Source organism: Homalodisca vitripennis, chromosome 6 (genome assembly GCF_021130785.1).
Source record: "Homalodisca vitripennis isolate AUS2020 chromosome 6, UT_GWSS_2.1, whole genome shotgun sequence".
Lineage (NCBI taxonomy): Eukaryota > Metazoa > Arthropoda > Insecta > Hemiptera > Cicadellidae > Homalodisca > Homalodisca vitripennis.
Window position 1 is genome coordinate 22,530,933 of NC_060212.1, and position 21,679 is coordinate 22,552,611.

At 32.8% G+C, this 21,679-nt stretch overlaps 2 protein-coding genes across 3 annotated transcripts; both read left to right on the forward strand.

Annotated features, from left to right (window-relative positions):
- The first annotated feature begins 13,498 nt into the window (after positions 1-13,498).
- Positions 13,499-15,996, forward strand: LOC124365320. Its single transcript, XM_046821293.1, has 2 exons — positions 13,499-13,644; positions 15,132-15,996. Exon 2 carries the CDS (start codon positions 15,223-15,225, stop codon positions 15,994-15,996), a length of 774 nt encoding a protein of 257 aa, XP_046677249.1. The 5' UTR covers positions 13,499-13,644; positions 15,132-15,222.
- LOC124364158 lies at positions 15,948-21,436 on the forward strand. Of its 2 annotated transcripts, XM_046819406.1 has the most exons (3): positions 15,948-17,258; positions 18,594-18,637; positions 21,418-21,436. In XM_046819406.1, exon 1 carries the CDS (start codon positions 16,469-16,471, stop codon positions 17,255-17,257), a length of 789 nt encoding a protein of 262 aa, XP_046675362.1. In that variant the 5' UTR covers positions 15,948-16,468; the 3' UTR covers position 17,258; positions 18,594-18,637; positions 21,418-21,436. The 2 variants fall into 2 exon arrangements, with proteins under 2 accessions (XP_046675362.1, XP_046675361.1); XM_046819405.1 differs by lacking the exon at positions 21,418-21,436 and having other exon boundaries at positions 18,594-18,757.
- Positions 21,437-21,679: the final 243 nt, after the last annotated feature.

The following is a 21,679-nucleotide window of genomic DNA, read 5'->3' on the forward strand; positions in this document are numbered from 1 at the left end:
AGGCATATAATATAAAATGTAATGACTGCAAAAAAAAAATACGTTGCCTAGCCAAAAAGAAAAAATTCATACAAGATATAAATAAAATTTCTTCCGAATTAATTTCAACAGAAAAGAATTTATTAAACTATATAAAAAAACACCTAAAACTATTAAAACACGTTAACACACCTAGATATTTAAATGCGTAGGAATCATATTATATAAATCAAGCAAACAAAGAAGATGGACCAATACAAAATTCAATATTACTTTCACGAAGATTACAAAAATATCATTTAAAATTGATATAGTATAATTCCAGTAATGTTTTAATTTATTTTAATCACTTCATCACAAATTAATATTAAAATCAACTGAACATATGTTAAACTATTGTTAAAATCAAATTTACTTTTGGTATTTAATTTTGTGATGTGTCTGACGAAGATAGCCTTGCTATCGAAAGGTTTCACAAAAATAAAAGTTTTCAAGTATTATTTTTTGTGTTTTTAAAGGTAATTAAGTTAATAGTAGCCAATACAAGCTCTCTCTGCAACATTATATTTTTGTATTAAAAAAAAAAATTACTATACATAATCTTTTTCTAATAGTAACGTAACTGTCGGTCGAATAGACTAACATCGGTGACTGGGCAGCTCCTACCCCTCTCTGGCACGCAATGGTGGGGAAACCTCCCCCTTTGTGGTAAATAAACATACATCAATCTTCCAATAATAGTTTTTGATTACGGCTCCCGGTTTTCATACGGACGTGGAATAGAGGGTTAGACCCAACGCAAACCTCAGTGACGAGGCAAGGATCTGAAATTTGAGTAAAAAGGCAGTAAAAATAGAATAAGATCTACAAAGTCTAACTATCACTTTTTTTTTTTTTTTTTTTTTTTTTTTACCCAATGTGAATTTCTTTGTGTAAAAATAATTCGTCAGAACTTTCTTTACATTGCATTGCGTGAAGCATCTGATAACCTACTTCAGGACGTAAAAATTAAAGAAATTTATCGAGGATTTTAAATTCTGTTTAGTAAGGAAGTAAACACTACTAAACTACTAGTAATATATGGACTACACACTCACTAGGGTCTGATGTTTATTTGGATTTTGGCCTCAAAGCAATTGCGTATGTAGCGAATTATTTCGTGGGGAGGAGGCCGACACAGTGGGAGGTTTTATCAAGAATATTTTGTAACTTTATGTCCAGCTGTTCGATTTTACATTGTGTCAGGTTTAGTTATTTCCAGTTACGCAGAACAAGGGAAGGGTTGATTCAATACGAATGTAAATTTCAGCTCCATTTCACCTTCCACTTAGTGTAGCGTCTGAAGTCTAACGCTGTGACAGATTTGACTCTTTGAATCTGGAATGAACATCTATCTGAAGAGATCCGAAACAGTTGGGAACCAAAAAGCTCAAAACAAACGCTCTACATCGTTTCGACATCAGAGACACCTAGACTACAAACAAATGTAATCAAGATGAAGTAGTGTTCTCATTGTCTCATCAGGCGCACAATCACACAGCGTTCAACGTTAGACGCTGCACTAAATGGAAGGTGAAATAGAGCTGAAGTTAACAATCTCATTATTTCCAGTTAGTTCCTTTTATTATGATACTGATTTAAACTTCATTCCTATTTTATCTTTTACAAATTAGGAGTACACCACATCATTGCCTACTAACAGGCTACACAAAGGTGGATGGCAAGTATATAATTAATTTCATTCTTGATATACCCTTGGGAAAGACATACAGAAAAGAGAGTTTGATTCCCAGCAGAAAAATACCAATTTTGACACCCTACTGAGTGACAGGTTTCAATGAAGACGAGGTAGATCCTATAGATGGACATGCACCATTATAGAACTAATCCTTATACACAAAGATATGGAAATTCAAGCAAAAATTTAATTTGAAAAATAAATTACTCTTGAGATATTTCATGGATAGTTAGGCTACATGTGTCGGTCACTAAGTTAAGTTTTAAAATTACAGAAACATAAAACGTTTTTATAACATTTAAAATGACTATAGTCAGTTAGCTAACAAATTTCATGATTTAGTAATTTTCTCGACGCAATGATGGTTATCAAAAAACACGTTCTTGATTGCTCAGCCAAATTCCATGGAGTCACCTAGATAGCACTATTCGGTGTTGTCTGGGTGTCTCTGATGTCAAAACGATGCTTGTTGGTGAGGGGGGGGGTTGTTTTGTTTTGAGCTTATCGTCGTTCCGTTAACAAAAGGCTTCAAAAAAAAGGAATATAAATTGAAAGAATTCTTGTATGGAATAGATAAAACAGGTGTACTTACGAAGTATTCAAAATAACACCAAACAGTATCATCACCTGCAACAGACATCTATGTATTAGATAATAAAGTAATGGTGAAAATAATCAATAATCTTCATGATAAAACTAAGAAAGACATTTATTTTATTTTACTACTCAATGAGGTATGTGAAGATTTTAACGTACTGCTTATTTTCCATTATGAACATAATGGGCTTTTACACATCCAGCATGTACAGAGAGAGGGAAATGATAAGACTGGTACCACGTTTATAAAATACCGAGGGACACATTTTAAAAAGCTTTTTTAATTTAGTAAACGGATAAAAAGTGTAATTGGGGCATGGAGCTACAGTAACAGTCAGATACGTAAGCAATTACAGATTCCATTACACAAGCTGATTGCGCTGATACGAGTCTGCTCTCTGCTGATGCCTGGCTTTAATTAGGCAGTTGTTGCGCCATCGTGCTCCATTTAGGTTTGGACAACACGACACGAATGGAGCTTTTCTTCGGTTTAAATCGTGGAAATGAAACGTTTTTGGATAGCACTCATAACTGCCAATAGGACACTAATAGGCAATCGATATCGGCTTTTAAAGGAAAACCCTTTTAATTACGCCATGTTGTAGGTTTTTAAAACTCAACACGAAAGATAACAAATGAGATGTTAACATTTTAACAAGGTTCGTGTATGTGGACCAAAGCCTAAGCAGGGTGACTTTTTAGTGAATTATTAGAGGACAGTGGGCATATAGAAATAATTATGTTCAAAAAGTCTAGTCTTAGAAGAGTATGCAATGTTTCTATCGCATAACCCATATACACAATAATAATACACCTATAATTTGTTTTATTTTTTACTGATTAAATATCTAGATTATCATTGTAAACCAAAACAAACGAGCTAAAAGCCAAGTCCTTAAAAAATGTTTTACCAATAAAATAGAATCTAAAAGAATTCTTGCGCAACGTTACTTTGAGTAGGTCAAATTGCAGGGTTATGGAAAGAGCACACAAATCGAATTGATTATTTTTTCGCAGATTGTATTTTTTACTACAATTAAAAACCGACCGACAGACAACCAGATAAATAGACCTGGAATTCGCCTCTAGATAGAATAACTTTTTGAGTTAGCTGATGCTGATTTAACACCTATTTAGATGTTTAAGAGTTGATTTTAATTATGTAACGATAAGATAAATTAGGTCTGAGAAAAAAGTTATAACTTAAAACTTTTATACCTTTTGATACCAAAACCAATTCTCATTTACCAAAAACATGCTATTGTTGACAGGAAATTTCTGTCTGGAAGAAATTACTCTAACGATATAAAGGGCAAAATCAGATTGTGTTTTAACAATTCGAATTGAATAAACAGCCAAGCTAAAGTAAAATTATGTTCCAATTCCATCAAAAAATCTAATTTCTGTTTAGGAATTATTCATTTGTTACTTGCTGGAAAACTAAGTTTTTATCTGAGTTATTTTCATTCATGTAAATTCAACTATTTCCTACAAAAATATATATTTTAGATACAAAAACTGGGGTTTAAAACTGATAAATATTTCTCTATTGGAAGTATGTTCTAAGGGAATCGAAAACAACACAATCATCAGAAAGCTAAAGTAGTAAGTATATTCTACGTACTCCTAGGGGGTTCATATCGAACTGAGCTCCATTGATTTTATTCATAATTTGAGAGTAAAGTTGGATGTGATAGAGACAATTTGTCAACAGAACTAGAGACCGGTCGTTTGTCACAAGAATCAGGACGCTGTCAACCTGCGCATCATTCAATATGTTTTTATCTTCACCCCTAAAATATGTATGGATTACAGATACTGACGCAGATTCTGGAATCGAATGAGAGGTCTTCGATTAACTAACCTCCTATTTTACAGATGAATAAATGAAACACTTTATATAAATACTTATAAAGGTTTATTAACAATATTGAGGATTGTTAATTTTAGGCGATAAGCACATAAATAGCTACCATCATGGGCTCATGCTTCTGAGAACTTCATGCGCTTGCATACTCCTATCCATCATTGGATGACCCTTAAAAATCTGTGACCGATCATAAATTTAGGAGCAAAAATACATTCTCATAATTACATAACCTACAAAATAGTTTAATGTTATTTTCGCAAACGATCTTGTTTTTTTATGTTGGCAAATTTTAATCTGCAATTTCTTCAGGAGTCTACTTCCACCACTCTTTTATATTTTACAACATATTTTTACTAAAATACTTTGCTCGTATTCAAATAGTAACCAGCTGGAGCTTGTCAATTAGATTAAAGATTTTATTAATATGTTAATATTTTCAATATTATTTACGTTTATTGGTATTATTAAGATGAAATACTGAGATGTAAGTAAGTACTGATAACAGTGCAGGTGCTCGGGACTGGACTCCAAGCAGATGTTGGGTTTGTTTGAACCTATATCTTTCCCTTCTTTACATATTTCTGATCTTTATTTTTGTAACACAAAAGTTTCGACGATTGGAGTCAAATCCTTTTCATCAGGTGGAGGAGGGTATTAATACATATCCAAAAGTAATATAACAGAAAGAAGGGAAAAGAAATAGGTTGGAGTCCACATTTTGTCCAGGATGAGTTTGAAACCCTTTTCTTTAACTTCTCTTCTACTTGCTGTTATTTATGTTTGTATGTATTAATACTCCTCTACCTGACGTAGAGGATAGATTGCAATCCTCGAAACGTTGTGTTTAATACACTTTTTAATCTAGAACCATGGTAAATGTACGAAATACTGTTATCTTTTCATAACTTCTATCGTACATTACAAACTTTAAATAAAGAATGTAAGTATAGTTATGATTAATTATGTATACACACTTTTGACATAATATTGCTCTTGCTATAGTTGGCTGTAAAATTTTATAGGGCAACAAAAGAGCTCAGCCTCATCATCGGAGATCTGTGGAAATGAACACGTAGAATCCTCCCCCACACCCCACGCTACGAAGAGTTCAGTCAACAGGACATAAAATCATCCCTTCAGTGGTCTATAAAGACAGAATAGCGTCATAGTGATAATTTCAAATATATTCCTACACTTCCTTACAACATTCTGCTCACATTCCTTGCTCCCCTCCTGAAATGAAAAATACATCTTTGAGATTTATAAACTCATGTTCTCCGAAGTTAAAGTTTTTATTGCGTGGAAGTAATTCACTCGGTTATGTTGAGCTTATATCCTTATATTTGCACATGTATATTAGTAGAGAATCAGACTGTTATTTAAATATGCATAGAAACACTCCTTTAATTCCGTGGAGTTATGGATTAGGGAAATAATATTTTAAAATATGTTATAAAATCATTCAATCTAGTAACAAAGTGTTTTATTACGTGTATAAAATCACAGGTAATTCAAAGTTTAAAAGGACAATATCTACACCATTTGTCGATATTTAAATTTCTGTTGTAGCATTTATACAATAAATTGCAAAAGAACGTTGTGAATGTTGAATTTCAAGGAACATTTTTGTAATCTAGTTATTAATTAAAAGAATAAAGAATACAAAATAGTTTTACTATATCACTGATTGGCATATCTTCCTTAGGAATAAAGATATTATTAACCTAAATGATCTTTAAATTAAAGATATAAAAACTTTTTAGTAGTTGGTAGTAGTATTTGTGCTTAAACATTTATATAATCATTTAAAAAAATACACAAAACACAATTTTGAAATAAACTGTTAGAAAACCTTAAACACTCTAACTATCAATCACTCTTACACATACGTGTTTAATGAGGAGAAAACTATTTTACCAGACAACTGTTATGTTACAATCTAATACATCTACCAACCTGTTCACAAAGGCTCCGTCTATCATAATTATGGGAAAACATTTCAATGTTCATTGTCTAAATATGTTAGATTTGCATGAAAAAGCAATACATTAATAGTGACGCATTGCCTGTTAGAATAAAAAAACCAATTAGTCGAATAAAAAAATAAAATTACTTTTCAAAAACTACAAATCACACGTCAATTAAAATGTTTCCCGACACAATATTTCTTTCTGGATTTTGTTACGAACGAAACCCAAATAGTGACAAAATGTAATGTTTACGTACGATAATTACGGAAGTTCAATCGTTTTCATTTAAAATCGTTTTTGTGTCAAGGGAAATATGTCTGCATTTGATTCATAATGCAAATTAATTATTCTTAAAATTAAGTTTCACTTTACTCATTTATAATGGATGAAAAGGAGTTTTTTATTTGTATTATTTGTAACAACCGTAAGGACCTGAAGTGATTTTCACCGCAATTTCCATGGCCTGAGAATTATTATGTATATCAAATTACTAATAAAATTTACATATAAAAGACAACATTGCAGGATTGTTTGACAGAAAGTCTATTTTCATTACAACATCATGACACGTACATATTATTTTCTAGTAATGGCCTCATTTCTTGAGAAAAATTTGGATAAATTTATTATAGTCAGAAACTAGCAAATATTAATTCCTTAATACTTTGTCGTAATCTATTTATAATTTCTGTTTCTGTTAATTTATACATACCACGCAATCAGAAGCCTTTATAAAGATGCTGAATTTATGGACTATCCTTTTCATGACTAAATTTCATAATCAACAAGCAGAAAAATATTAAACCAGAATTTTATTCATAAAAAAAACATAGATTTTTCTTTTAATTGGGACAAACTAGTGAATATTAATTAAAAAAAAAAATTATGTCCTATTATGTAATAGTTTAGAAAACAAAATCACTTTTCCTAGCGATTAATCAAACTTACTTACAACTCGCGTTTTCTCCTAACATAGTTCATCATTAACGACACTGCAACTGACATGTATTTACCACTAGCACTTTGTGAAACAAATCACTTTGTCCTGTGAGAATGGTAAGGGTGGATTACCGAATAATAAAATTACCAGTACACGCAACAGGGGGTGGAGTGGTTCTGCCGGGACTGAGTAGGGGTTGCAGTTTGTAGGTGGTACGTGTTCGCATTAGTCTTGATCAATTACGTGTGAATTAATACAAATGGATGTGGTAAACCACACATTGTGTGCATTTGGTCGCGCACGGGTACACCGGCTATGACACGTGTTGTTTCATTGGTTTCGGAGCACTGGGCAGTCAGTTTTTCTTCACTTTGCTTCCTTTTCTCCATTGATTTTAATATACTGTGTTCTCTACCTATGACTTTTTCGAAGTAATCACGAGGTTCAATCCATACATAATTTACAGTTAATAATGCTTTAGTTCATGTCCTTTGGACTAACAAATATAGTTTTCAGTTCAAAAGGCGATTAAAACTCTGAAAAATCACTAATATAGGCAGATAAGTATTATTGCCGGTTTCGTTTTCCCATCAGTTTACTGAATATTGCTCTCCAGAGTGAGGCGGTAATATTGCAGGAATTTAATTACTTAAGAACAGGATTTCAGGAATTTGCCAGCTTTACATGTTACAAAAGGTATAACACAACGTTTTGAGGATTGGAATCTATCCTCTTCTTCAGGTGGGGAGATAGAAAAATAAAGAACATGAAAAAGAAAATGAGGGAAAGAATAGAGCTTGGAGTCTAGCTTTTGTCCAAGTTATGTTTGAAACCTTTTCTTTCCCTTTTTACACTTCCCTGTTCTGTATTTTTGTGTGTATTAATACTCCCGCACCTGACGAAGAGGATGGATTCCAACTCACGAAACGTTTTGATATACCTTTTGTAACGATGGTTAATGTCCGAAATCTTGATATCCTTCCAAAGCTTCTGTCGTCAATAACAAACAAGGCGCTTAAGAAAAGTTTGTACGTAGTTTAAACTAAACATTAATGTTATAATGTAATTAATAACACCCAAATCCTCTAACAAACAAGTAGTAATTTTGTTCCATTAAATTTTTGTACCAAATTAAAATGTACTTACAAATTATACCAAAAGTACATTAAAACAAAGTTACTCAGTCAAAATTATTCCTAAATTAATAAAGTTTTAAACGAGATAGACTAACCTTGAAACTAATTAATTTATATACATCTCTAGTGTGATTTGGCTTTGAAAACATGACACATAATGTGTAATCACTTATGTAAATACAAGCAAATTTGTTGGTTTTAGATGTTCCATATTATTTCGAAGAAGGAAATGGAAAAAAAATTAATACGTAACTCAAAATACCGTATTCACATTTTTTGTATGGAAATAAATGTACAACATCCTTTTATCTTCATGTGCTTGGATAAATCGTTACTTATCTTATAACTACAAGTATGATATGAGATGTGAAATAACTTCCAGAAATAATTCTCCCCAGTAATAGTTATTGAAAATATTAATAATCGTACAATTTTACAACGAAAGGTCCCCCCCACCCCCCCCCCCCCCCACCCCCCCCCCCCCCCACCCCCCCCCCCCCCCACCCCCCCCCCCCCCCACCCCCCCCCCCCCCCACCCCCCCCCCCCATATGCTATATTTAGAACTTGAGTTGAGTTTTAGAGAGAGAATTCACCAATGCAATGCTTTTCACCGCACTCACTCGACATAAAGTCAATAAATCCCCATAATTTTCCCTATGTAAAAATATTTTACACGGACGCTATACCCACCTATTATAAATCATAGACAGACAAACCAACAATATAAATTATTACGATTATAGGTTATATTTTTCCTCTTTGCTTCACCATGAAATATAACGGGGAGAGGCTATATGATTAAACTATTATACTATAACAGCTATATCTAAAATTTTTTGTATTTTGTCTAAAAAGAGACTACATTTAAAACTTGAGTTGAGTTTTAGAGAGAGAATTCACCAATGCATTGCTTTCACCGCACTCACTCGACATAAAGTCAATAAATCCCCATAACTGTCCCGCACTGCCGTTGTATTTGCTGTGATGTGTCTTTACTTATCTCGCATGACTTTACAATTCACGATTTGTGTGTTTATGGTCACAAACTATGCTTATATAACATTTTGATTTTGATATAGTTTGTTTTGAGCAATAGGTAAAATCAAAACACACAATCCCAATATTAGCGTTTATTAGACTTTAACTAAATAACAATGCAAACTATTTTACAGCTATCTTATATGTGATATACCTGATATATTTATTCTCTTATCGTTAAGAGAAAGCTTATTAAATTTCTTGAAAAAGGTACAGTGATCCTGAATTGCATCTTCATCCAACCGTAAGCCATAAAAAGGCTGTATAAAAGTAAATTAAATTAGTTAAAGTTATGAAATTCACTGATGTCTACTAACCTTCAGGTAAATCTTACCTTCCAATTACATTAATCACAAATTTTTGCTTCGACCCACACTAAGACATGGTGGTATAGTCCTAAGTCAATCGATAGCGGGTTTCTTATTCTGAAATAATTTTTTTCAAAAATACTAATAATACATTCAGTAATACTGCATTTTTGTACTTAAACTTCAACATTTTCATTTAAACGTAAAATAGGAATTTCCTTTGCATATTATAATACAGGCATTTTCTCTTAAATTTCTGTAAATTTAAAAAAAAAAAAAAATCTTATTTAAGCGATAAATTTTAATATATTAAGGTTATCAGGGATAAATTTTATTTTATTAAAAGATATTGAAAATTCTTTATGTATGTGTTTTAATAAAAATAAAATTAATGAATTTTTTTACTTGAATTTTATGGGTTGTACTGTCTCACCTAGTAAATATTTTAACGATTACGTGACAAATATCCATTAGAACTTTCACATATTAAATTGTAATTGGCATGTACTTTCAATCCCAAAATTTGCATCACCCGTTATAAACGTTTATAGACATACCACAGCTATACTTAAAAATTATAATCGATGATCGTATTCCGAAGCATATACAAATATAAAGTGTTGTATTTTGCTTTTTACACGCCTCTTATATTTTGAAACACAAAAAAATGTACTATAGACAAATACTTTTGAATTGTACAAATTTATCTTTCAATATGTCCGCTTAAATTTGCGTAATCAAAGTTTTTCTTTTGAGGTAACGGTAGACCGTTCACTGATATACATACGATTAAAACATTTCACTTCAGCGTTTTCCTTCACAAAAGCAATTATACTTTGATTTATCACCTTCATTATATCGCCTACACTAAAGAGCCCGTTATAGCGTGTAATACCTGTAGATGGCAGCAAGATGGTATATCACAGTAGCTCACTAACTATGGTGTACGTCGTTAACCCTGATACCGATAATGGACTTCCGAGAAGCTGTTCTGCTAATCAGACAGTTCTTAGGAAATTTGATAGATAATATACAACGAGTTTTGTAATTTGTCAAAGTAGAAACATAGATTTTATGGTGCTGAAAAAGTTTTAATCATGGATACACCAGTTACAATTAGAAGGTTGGTTACAAAAACTTTGTTATTAATGACATTTCAAAATAACAAAAAATATCATTATAGCCAGTCTCTTTGTCAAACTGTCCTTACAATATCTCTTGTATGTACTGTACTATAGAAAATATATTATCTATCTTGAATTGTTGAATGATGCTTCATTTCTATGCAGGTAGCATCAAATTCGCATGTTAATAAATTTGGATTTTGGTGACCATTATTATATTTTCCTATGGTTAACCATAACTGCAACGATACAATCACAGACTACATCAATACACATTCTTACCCTGGCCGTTAATAGGCTATTTTGTATTTAGAAACTAAATTCCACAATTGTAAATATAAACCGTAAGATTCCCTTAGTTGCTGTCAGCTTTTGGAATTGTACCTCTTAAAACTGAGAAGAAAATGAAGTCTCAATTAAAAAGTAAGATAATCAAATTTTAACAAGCGCTAAAATGGTTTTATACAATCCATGTAACTTATAGTATAATTGTTTTTATATTCTATGTAAATGTGTATGAATTCTTGTGTTTCGTACCTATTGGTATGGTGATTATATACAAAGGCAAAATTCTACCCAGTATTAAAGTAACCTATTGTATATTAGTGTCAATTATCGTGCTCTTTATTCATTCAAGTTCACCAGACGTTTTTGAACAGTATATAACTATGAATCTGGTTTAGTATGTACAGTAAATAAACTTTAACTATTATCATAACAATTACCCCTATAAAGGTTTTGGTAGTTCAAAAAGAGCTTTATGTTTGGAAAACATTTTATTTTGAATAACTGATGAATAATTCACAACCAGGAAATGGTTTATATACACAATTTCATTATAGTAGTTGCTCATATACCAGTAAATTTTATATTCGTAATAAAATATTTAAAACCGTTTTTTATACACTAACTGTTGCTATAAATATCTAATGCTCATTAAATCTGAAAATTCTTACTATAAATATAACAAAATTATTTAATTTGACCTCATAGAAACATTTATTTGTGCCAAAGAAAATTATTGCTTCGATTCTTTGATAAAATGAAATAGTAAAGTTCATTACTTGGTTAGTACTCAACCATATTGGCAACAGAACAACACGTAAATGAAGAAAGTACGGTGTGAAGCGAATCATATGAAATTTTATTTCAGTGTTACCAACACATGATAAGGCATGAATATTTTGGGATTGGTTGATAATTCAGTCACAACTCGCCGATATCACATGAAGTCATGATGTATGGGGGGCAGCATGATTAGAGCATGAACCCCATTTACGGTAATCAATTATACAGTGAATGTGGTAATACACCCATTTGGATGCAATTATACGGGATGTCTTTACAGTCCAACTCCCCCACCCCCAATTAACTTTCTTATGAATAGAGATGGAGTGATTTAATTTTGGGGAATGTTTATGTGACCAACTGAGGAGTTTTTTCCATTCCCGCCCTCCTCACATGAGAAATTTTTGAGGTAAGTCATCCTTTTTAAATAGGAACGCCTAGCAAGTGACCGCTCATTTTCCAGTTACGAAATGAAAAAGAATAGCGCAAACTAAAGGTCTAATGTTGATTTATCAAATTTAGTGACCAATTAAAGTTTTAGGTGTTGTATAAAACCTCTACAGTTTAATTAAGTTAAATTTAAATTTATTGTAAGGCATGTAAAAACATTCAATCTCTAGTTATTTTGAGAACTTACAACACGAAATCATAAAACAAGTTTTTTCAGCAAATCAACAAACACCAACAGTTATGATAAAAATAGCATTTATTAGGTTTTGTCTGACCGAAGCCCAATGGGAAGTTGTGGGAATACCAGTAGCTGGTTTTGATATTTCATCTCGTATTGGTGTCATCAGTATGAAAGACACATTCAGACCAGTTACTGTGCCATACGCCAGAAAACCCTTCAATTGGTTATATAAACATCCCTCAAAGTAAATCACCCCTCATAAAATAAAATTAAATACGTGGGAGAACGAATTGAAATTTTAAGACACTCTGTATAGTAGACAATTTGGAGCATTTTGACATAAAAGGTAATTGGAAGTACCCACCGACGTCATATTTCGCACTCACTTCCGAAAAACTCAAAATGTTGTGTCGGAATAATATAAAAACATGAAGCTAACCGAAATTTTATACATGAATATTTGACGACTGAAACATAAAATTCATTGAGTCGCCAATCGAAAGAGTTAGATCGGTGTGTTGCCTAATTAAACCTGCAGGAAAAATAGTCTAAAATGGGAAAAGTGGTAGACGAACCTTCCTTTTGGTCACATTTCCAGTCACCATACCTTATTTGTATACGTTGGTGAGTACGTGGAACTCAAAGAAACATAAACATTCTTTTGCGTGTAACTCGTAGTATTTAGCTTTTTATAAAGGGTTTCTTTGTCATTTCGAGATATAAAATAAAATTTTTTACGGAAATGTGGTCCAAACCCAAACAATTACATTTCTTTATTGCAGACATAATGTTGCTAAGTATGACCAATTATTTCTTTTTAGTTTTAAGGCCTTTTAAGTCTTTCCTCATCACAGTACTATCATTTTATTATGCTTCATATTTTCCTTGCCAGGTAGGTTTACTTTGCCTTTCCAAGCACAGACTGGTCCTACGGCACTAAATATGGAAACACTGTTTTCATATTCTATCAAACAAATCTGTATCCGAATAGTAATTTTATCATATGTTTCATGCGTTGACTATTAACTACTATGCCATTATTGTAAAACAGTTGATTCAAACGGTTATTACTGACCTTCAGTTTTGTTTACTATTTGGGTGAAGTAAACACACAAACAAACATATTTGGAACATCTAAATTTCTGTTGGGACCTGTTACCAAATTATAAGTTAATTAAATATCTATAAAATGTATTAAGTATATTATTTTTTCACTCAACGTGTATTACTGACTGAAAACTATGGTAAGTTAAACTTTTAAACTATTAAGTAGTGATTTTTAGAGGATTTAGTGAATATCTAAGAGTAAACACATTACACCCACTAAATATTTTCCACAAAAACTGTTTTGATAAAAAGTTATTTGAATACTCTTGAACTTTGTTAATTATTGCAAACAGACTGGCAAATGTATAAGAGATCATTTATGAGTAAATATAAACATTTCTACACAGTCGCTGCGTCGCAGCACTGTGTTCTGTAAAGATGTTATCAAAATTTCTTATCAATAATGATTTATAAAGATAAGTTTTAGTTTTCAGACAAAAGGAATCTGAATCAATATAAAACTGCGTTATTTGATTGCTATGCCTAACTGATATCACGTTCAATAGTTTTTAACCATAAATTGGAAATATACTTAAATAATAAGAATGTATTGAAATAGGCGCTATACATGTTTTTTAAACATACGTATATATCAATCAACTGTGTTATCAATAACCTAAATTAAGTTTACTGATTAAATAATGCACTAGGTTTATACTGTTGCAACGGCTAAAATGACACTCTTAAGTTGAATAAGATACATGATCTTAGTGTGGATGAGTTGAAACTGGGGTAGGCTGGCCCTAAGGTGGTGGGCGAAGTATAACGGAGTATTTTTAGAATGTATAGTTCAAGGAATTCACTATTCTCGTTTCCCTCGGTACATCAAACGTTAGCTCCCTACAGTAGCTAAACCACATGCAACAAAAACCTCAAGACGTAATTTCCTAATCGGAACCACCAGAAATAATCACCGGATATGAGATAAGGAGCTAAAACTGTAGTCTTACCTTCCAGACAAGAGGTTAAATTCCAGAATTGGCGGCTGTGGATAAATACAAGAGGCAGGCTAGAACCTGCTACCGGCCCAACCACCGTCAACAAAATAAAAATGGCAGACCCAACAAATTTTACCTCAAAATTGTAAACTAATAAATTATAGCTAGACAATTATTGTAAAATAGTTTAACACGTGTACTGCGTTAGTCGCGTTATGACACAAAGCCAGTTTAAAAATAGCCGTTACTACTTAATGTACACTAGGAGTAAATATGTTAACCTTTGCGTTTCAATATTGCCACATGGATCGTCCCACAGTATTTTGCCCCATAGTTCTTGATAATATTAGTTTGCGTAATGAAAAGAAGATATTATAAATTAATTTTTCAAGTTACAATATGATAGTTTAAATTCTAACCAAACCGGTTATTTAAACCAAAAGTTATAAATATGAAACCCAAATCGAATGTGTATTTACTAAAAGTGGCTTTATCAATATGAAGTAATGACATGAACGGTGGGAGAGGGCATGGGATATTGCAATCATTGAATTTATATTTATGTCTGAATCACGTAATTTAATAAATACTTCTCTTATTAACTAAAACCTTTCAGTTTATTATTATCATATAGCAAATACTACTACACATAAACTGCATTTTTTTAACGAAAGCACATTTTCCAGGAAGTAACCTGCTTTCGCTTGTACGATGGTGAAGAGAATTAAAAGTGACTGGTGATATTGTCTGATTATTTCTCAGAAACCTGTTATCAAAATGGGCATAACATCGTTTATACCAGATACGGACGACCCTAAACTTAAAATTGCTCTCAACTATTTAAATATTGCTATGAAAAACCAGCGCCTAAAACATGGAATAGGTCTTGATGAAGATTTATTTTTGAAGAATAAGAACAATTATACAGAAGAATTTGGAGGGACTAATGAATCAGACCTAATTATTCCGCCCAGTGAAACTGCCAGCAATGATTCATTTCATTCTTGCCATTCCTTTCTCAGCTTTGCTCCTACAAAACATAACGACAGTGGTGGAACTGGCAAAGACATTTTTCCACGGCGAACAAAGTCCCCTAAGGGTAAAGACTCCGGTCGTAAGGTCACTATGGTAAACGCAATTTTTCTAAGCCATGGTACCGGAGAAGTGGTAAAAATAGAGAGACCAACAATGGCACTACTGAAAGAAAAACACAGTGAAATTATGAAAACGGCTGAAGTAAATTTAGGACCATCTTCAAATATTTTTAAACCTTTTTGTACACAGGCGTACTCGTGTAATATTGATCAACCTACAGGCTTGGAAAATGTGAACATGAGTGCCAATGAAACACTTCTAAAGGGTGACTTCCTTAAAATGAATAATACAAAAGTCAACAAGGAAGATAAAGAAGTAGGAGAGTCATTTGACTCAAATGAAACGTTACTTAAAAAGAATGAAGGAGACAAGTATGATTTAAATATGAATGTGCCGAGGGAAGGTTGGATACAAACCTCAGAAAAACATTGTGGGAGCCGATTGCAGAAACAATAAGTCTTTCGCCGTTGACAAAGCGAAGCGTAATTCCAAACAAGCAGTTTATAATACAAAAGGTATCGGATCACTAGAGATAAACAACGCTAAATCTTTAAAAATTACTGAACCAATTTCCGACCCGGCTTACAACAGAAATATTTTCAAATGTACTCTTGTGCAGAGGAAACAGGCTATAAATACAGCCTATGAGGTGCAAAATCTAGAGCCTATCTATCCCAGAGTTTCATCAGTAGTATTGACACCTGAGATTGATAAACCACTTTTTTCTCCGAAAAGATCTTCAAATAATGTCAAAACCTATAAAGAGGGCAACTGTGAAGACGAGATAATTGTGAATGTACCAGACAAGGGGCGTAATTCAAAAATTACCGTTGGCGAATCTTACTTAAGATCACTGATTAAGGAAAGCTTTTTGAAAGTAAAAGAGGAAGAAAATTACAGCATACAAAACAACGTTAGTTCGGACGGAATGTTCTTAGAGGACTCGTCTGGGTATGGATCAGAAGAAGAAACCTGTGACGATGATGTTGGCATTGATGGTTTTGATTCCGATGACTCCTTTGGGTCTGATGTTTGTTTTGAACACTCCAACGAAAGAGGTGAAATATGTGATTTTTCTTGTAACGATTACCAACCAACATATTTTGACACGAGTGGGGAGGAAATTGATAATCCCATCCAGGAGGAATGTGAAGAGACATTGGCGAAAGGAGAGGGAATCTCCCGCACAAATTTCGATAGCGAAGTGTTTCCCTACTTAAGAAGGAGTTATAAGCGAAGGTCATCTGAGAGTCCGTGTAACTTGCCTGTGATTGAAGAAGAAACGTCAACTTCTGTTCTGGCCCCGCTATCCGAAGAGGAATTTGACCTTGACTACTGTCTCGTTGACAGCAACGGAAAGGCCATACAGCTGTTTGACCACAATGGCCTCCCCCTCACGGACAGACGTGGAAGGCCTTTGCGGACGGCTAAGGGAGAGCCCCTCATGAAATGCGACGATGATGGCATACCCCTTGTCGACTATAATGACTGCTGCTCCGTTTTCGACATGTTCGGCCGCACACCGAATCACAAGGACTTCGATCCTGCGATGGCCCCGAAGATGCCGACGTTCAACAGACTGGCGGCGTGTGATGGCAAGCCCCTGCTCCTGTACGACGCCCAGGATCGTCCTCTTACCAGCGTCAGTGGGACTATGCTAGTCGACTCTTCTGGCCGAGGACTGATTCGTCTCGCCACCAAACCGGAGGACGAGTAATGTAGGTATACTGCCTTACCGATGTATTGTAAATTGTAGGTATTGTAAATGGCTTCTCGTAAGTATGTTAACACATACAGTAGTCTCTTTTATTCGGTTACTTTTAAAATTCCGATAATATATATTTCAATTTTTCTAACTAGTTTCATCGAAACTCAAGATGAACTGAAATCTGCTTAAGGAAAACATTTTAGGCAAAAAATAACAGCCTCTAGGTGAAACATTGCCGTCATGTAATTGTACAACCTGTTATTATAAAGGATTATTTTCTTTTTTTAGGTGACCATTTAAAAGCATGTCAATGGTTTTAAAAACAGATGCCGGTTAAGAGGGACCCTGCTGTATTTAAAGTTTGTTTTGTTGCTTACATTAATTTTATTTAACAGAACACCGATACTGGTGCTTTGAAAGAAAACATTGGTTTTAATAGAATTTATTTTAAAATGTTTCCGTTTTATATTATAAATGAATTTCATTTTTGACATTTTTAATGTGTCTTAGAAATATAAATATAAATAACTTTACACTGTCTAAATTTCATTGTGTGTGTGTACAATAAGTTTCTAAAGCAGAGCAATACTTTATGCGATTGTTGAGTTTAGCTCCACTTCACCTTTCTCTTAGGTGCAACATCTGAAATATGGTTCTGTTGCACAGACTTGACTCCTGAAATCAGGAGTCATAATCATCTGGGGAGATCGATAAATATTCGGGGACGAGAACGAAGAACTCCGGGTATCGTTTCAATATCAGAGAGTCACAGAAGAGGTATTCTCATTATCTTATTAGGTGCAAAATTTGAAGTCTGGGTGTTTTTGATGTCGGAACGATGCGGAGGGTTACTTTTGAGCTTCTTCGTTCTTTATCGCAGACTATTTTTGGATCCCTCAGACGATTACGACTCCAGATTTCAGGAGTTAAGTGTGAAAAAGAATCAGATCCTAGATAATGCACGTAAGAGGAAGGTGAACTGGAGCTAAACTCAACATTCGCATTGAATAAGCCTTTCCCACCTTAGCTACGTTATGTGTACAATACTTTATGGTTTTATATATTTATACGCAATACAAAAATGTTTTAAAATCCTCGTGTGCTGGGAAAAGGGGATTTTTACTTCCAAAGTTTGCCCCAAAGGTATTAAAAGATTTTTTAATTAACGAGTAATTATTATGATGAAAGCTACATTTTAGTTACGTATCAACGTGAAGGTGGCACAAAAATTCACAAATAGACATTTATAATAGTTTGATCCCTTAAAGACTGAAATAATTTTCATTGTTAATAATATGTTTTTATGTGCATCAGTATTAAGAAAGTTTACTCATGTGTGTTTCAGGTTAAGGATATAATCAGTGGATATTCTGTGTTAACCTGTAACTAGTAAGTAGTAAACTCCATGTAATAATACAAATGTTATGGAAACTTATCTCATTCGAAAATATTTTAAAATGGTATACTTATGTCTTTTTTACTCAAATACAGTGTAACATAATGTTGGTACCATTTGTTCTTCTAGGTAAACGGAATTATTTTAGGCAAGCGGACTATTTATGTATTTCATCACAGTTAACCATTATTGATACAGTGTGTTATAGCTAATACATTTTTATTCCGCACCTATTCATCTCTATTTTTTTGATAAGGTCAACTAACATTTGCATATTGATAATATGAGTTACCATGATAACAACTGTAAAGCAGCGGAATTATTAAATTTGGATGACGAGTGTTGTTGCATACTACATTCTAGCTTGTATGATGGTAGAGTGTAGATTTTAAACACTCCTTACAGACTATATTTAATATCACAAACATTCTGAAGTCGTCGCAAATACCACGTACATATTATAGCTATAAAAACGAGTTTGACGTAAATGGCGGCAGTGACTAATAATAGCCTTGTCGAGCGCTGTAAACAAGCAGTAAAATAGTATATGAGTGTAGAACGTAACACTATATATGCGTATATATTACTTATATGACACTTTACGTATATGATAATATAAGTTTCCAGAAACATTAATATGGAAGGTAGGGTAACTATTGCATAGCAACGTTTGTAGATTAACAGAATAATAATGTGTAAGGGAAGGTTACTATGTCATACACGTTTGTAGATTAATAACTCTGTTTAAACAAATTAGAACTAGTGAAATAGAAAACCTAAATCAAACTAATATGTCTTTATTAAAGAGGTGGAATTAGGAGGTGGAATCTCTACCACTTAACATTAACTATTCAGTCAGTAGAGTTCACGGTTTTTTTTTAACCTTTGAAGATATAATTATACATTTCATACACGTTTTACACTTAAAGACATTGTAAGCAACTTTTTCTGTGAAAATTCTGAGCATTGCCTTTCAATGAACGTTTACAAGCGATATAGTACTATACCAAATTAGGCTGTGCGCCTTGTATCAACCGATATCCTAAACATATGTTTGGTCACCTCTGATCAGAATTCTGTATTTTCAATGCATCCAGATAGATAAATAAATAATCAACTGTCCAGACTTCCCCAAATGACGCACAGCGGTTATCAGGGTCCTTATATTTCAAAATATACGTACATAGTAAAGTAAAATCTCACTATGTCTTATATCGTTTTATTCTTTTTCTATGCAACATAATTAGGAATTTTATTATAACTGAGCTGTTGAATATATTCTGATATTCTTGAAACAGCAACCAAAATCAGTGGACAAAGAAGAACTGTTATGACTGTGTCTTATATCGTTCTGTTCTTTTTTCTATGCAACATAATTAGAAATTTTATTATAACTGAGCTATTGAATATATTCTGATATTCTTGAAACAGCAACCGAAAACAGTGCATAAAGAAGAACAGAACTGTTATTACTGTGTCTTATATAATTCTGTTCTCTTTTCTATGCAACGTAATTAGGATTTCTTCTGTAACTAAACTATAGAATATAATCTGACTTTCTTGAAACAGCAACCAAAAACAGTGCATAAATTAGAACTGTTAAGACTTTGTCATATCGTTCTGTTCTTTTTTCTATGCAACACAATTATAAATTTTATTATAACTGAACTATAGAATATATTCTGACTTTATTGAAACAGCAACCGAAAACAGTGCATAAAGAAGAACAGAACTGTTATGACTGTGTCTTATATAATTCTGTTCTTTTTTCTATGCAACATAATTAGGATTTCTTCTGTAACTAAACTATAGAATATAATCCGAATTTCTTGAAAAAGCAACCAAAAACAGTGCATAAATTAGAACTGTTATGACTGTGTCTTGTATGGTTCTGTAATTTTTCTATACAACATAATTATACATTTTATTATAACTGAGGTATTGAATGTATTCTGATATTCTTGAGACAGCAACCAAAAACTTTGCATAAAGAAGGACTGCTATAACTTTTCAAGCACTTTTTCATTATGTTTCCTTATATAAGTGGAGAATATTCGATTATGTACATTTTTTCAACGTCTAAAATAATATTTCAATATTCTGTGTTCATAAACTACTTTACCATGAAACTGATAAACAATTATTTTAACTTAATTTAAGCACAAACAAGATAGTTACGTTAAGTATTGTTATAACACTGACTGGAAGTTTGCTAACATGAACAACTTGCACCACTCTATGGAGGAGTTGGCCAGCGTCTAACACAGCGATACACGTACATTAGACTGGCCGCCTACTACGCTTTTAGCTGCAGTACGCTGCTAATGAGCCACGCTACCTCACAAAGGCCTGGCAGACACTGTTTCTCCCCCTAATTAAACCCATTCTAGCTGATTACGTCCTCCCATAATGGAAATCATAATGTGATACAGACTTTTATTTAAGAAATTAAAATGTTTCTTTTTAATATAAAGAATGAAAATACTACTGTGACCTAAGATGTAATTTTAAGTCACTGCGGATTTGTGCTTGTGTAGCTTAATACTGATCTGTATACGTTACGGAAGTATTTTATAACAAAAATGCCAAAAATATTGTATAAAAAGTGTTAAATTGTGTAGCTTAGGTATCGTATAAATAATACAAAATATGTTACTGAAACATTTTTCTACTAACATTTTCTATATCACTGCTATGAAAACTGTATAATTATATGTCAGAATGTAATTCATATAGTAAAATGATTTTTTTAAATACCCATATTGTGTTTTAGAAGATTATTGGAACGATCAGTCGTTTTCGTTATTAACTGGGTGATTCCTGCCTGACTGTGATCAACCCGTTCTCAAATGGCGTAGGAACCGATAAAATAAGTATGTATGTGTTAGTTTACAATCAAATTTCTTTCAAAAATCTGTAGCAATGCATCAAAAAGTATGTTGGTTATATGAGGAGACAGAGCAAACACATACAACTTTTATGTCTTGTATAGTAATTTCCTAATACTATATTAAAACTTACGTTCGAATTATGTT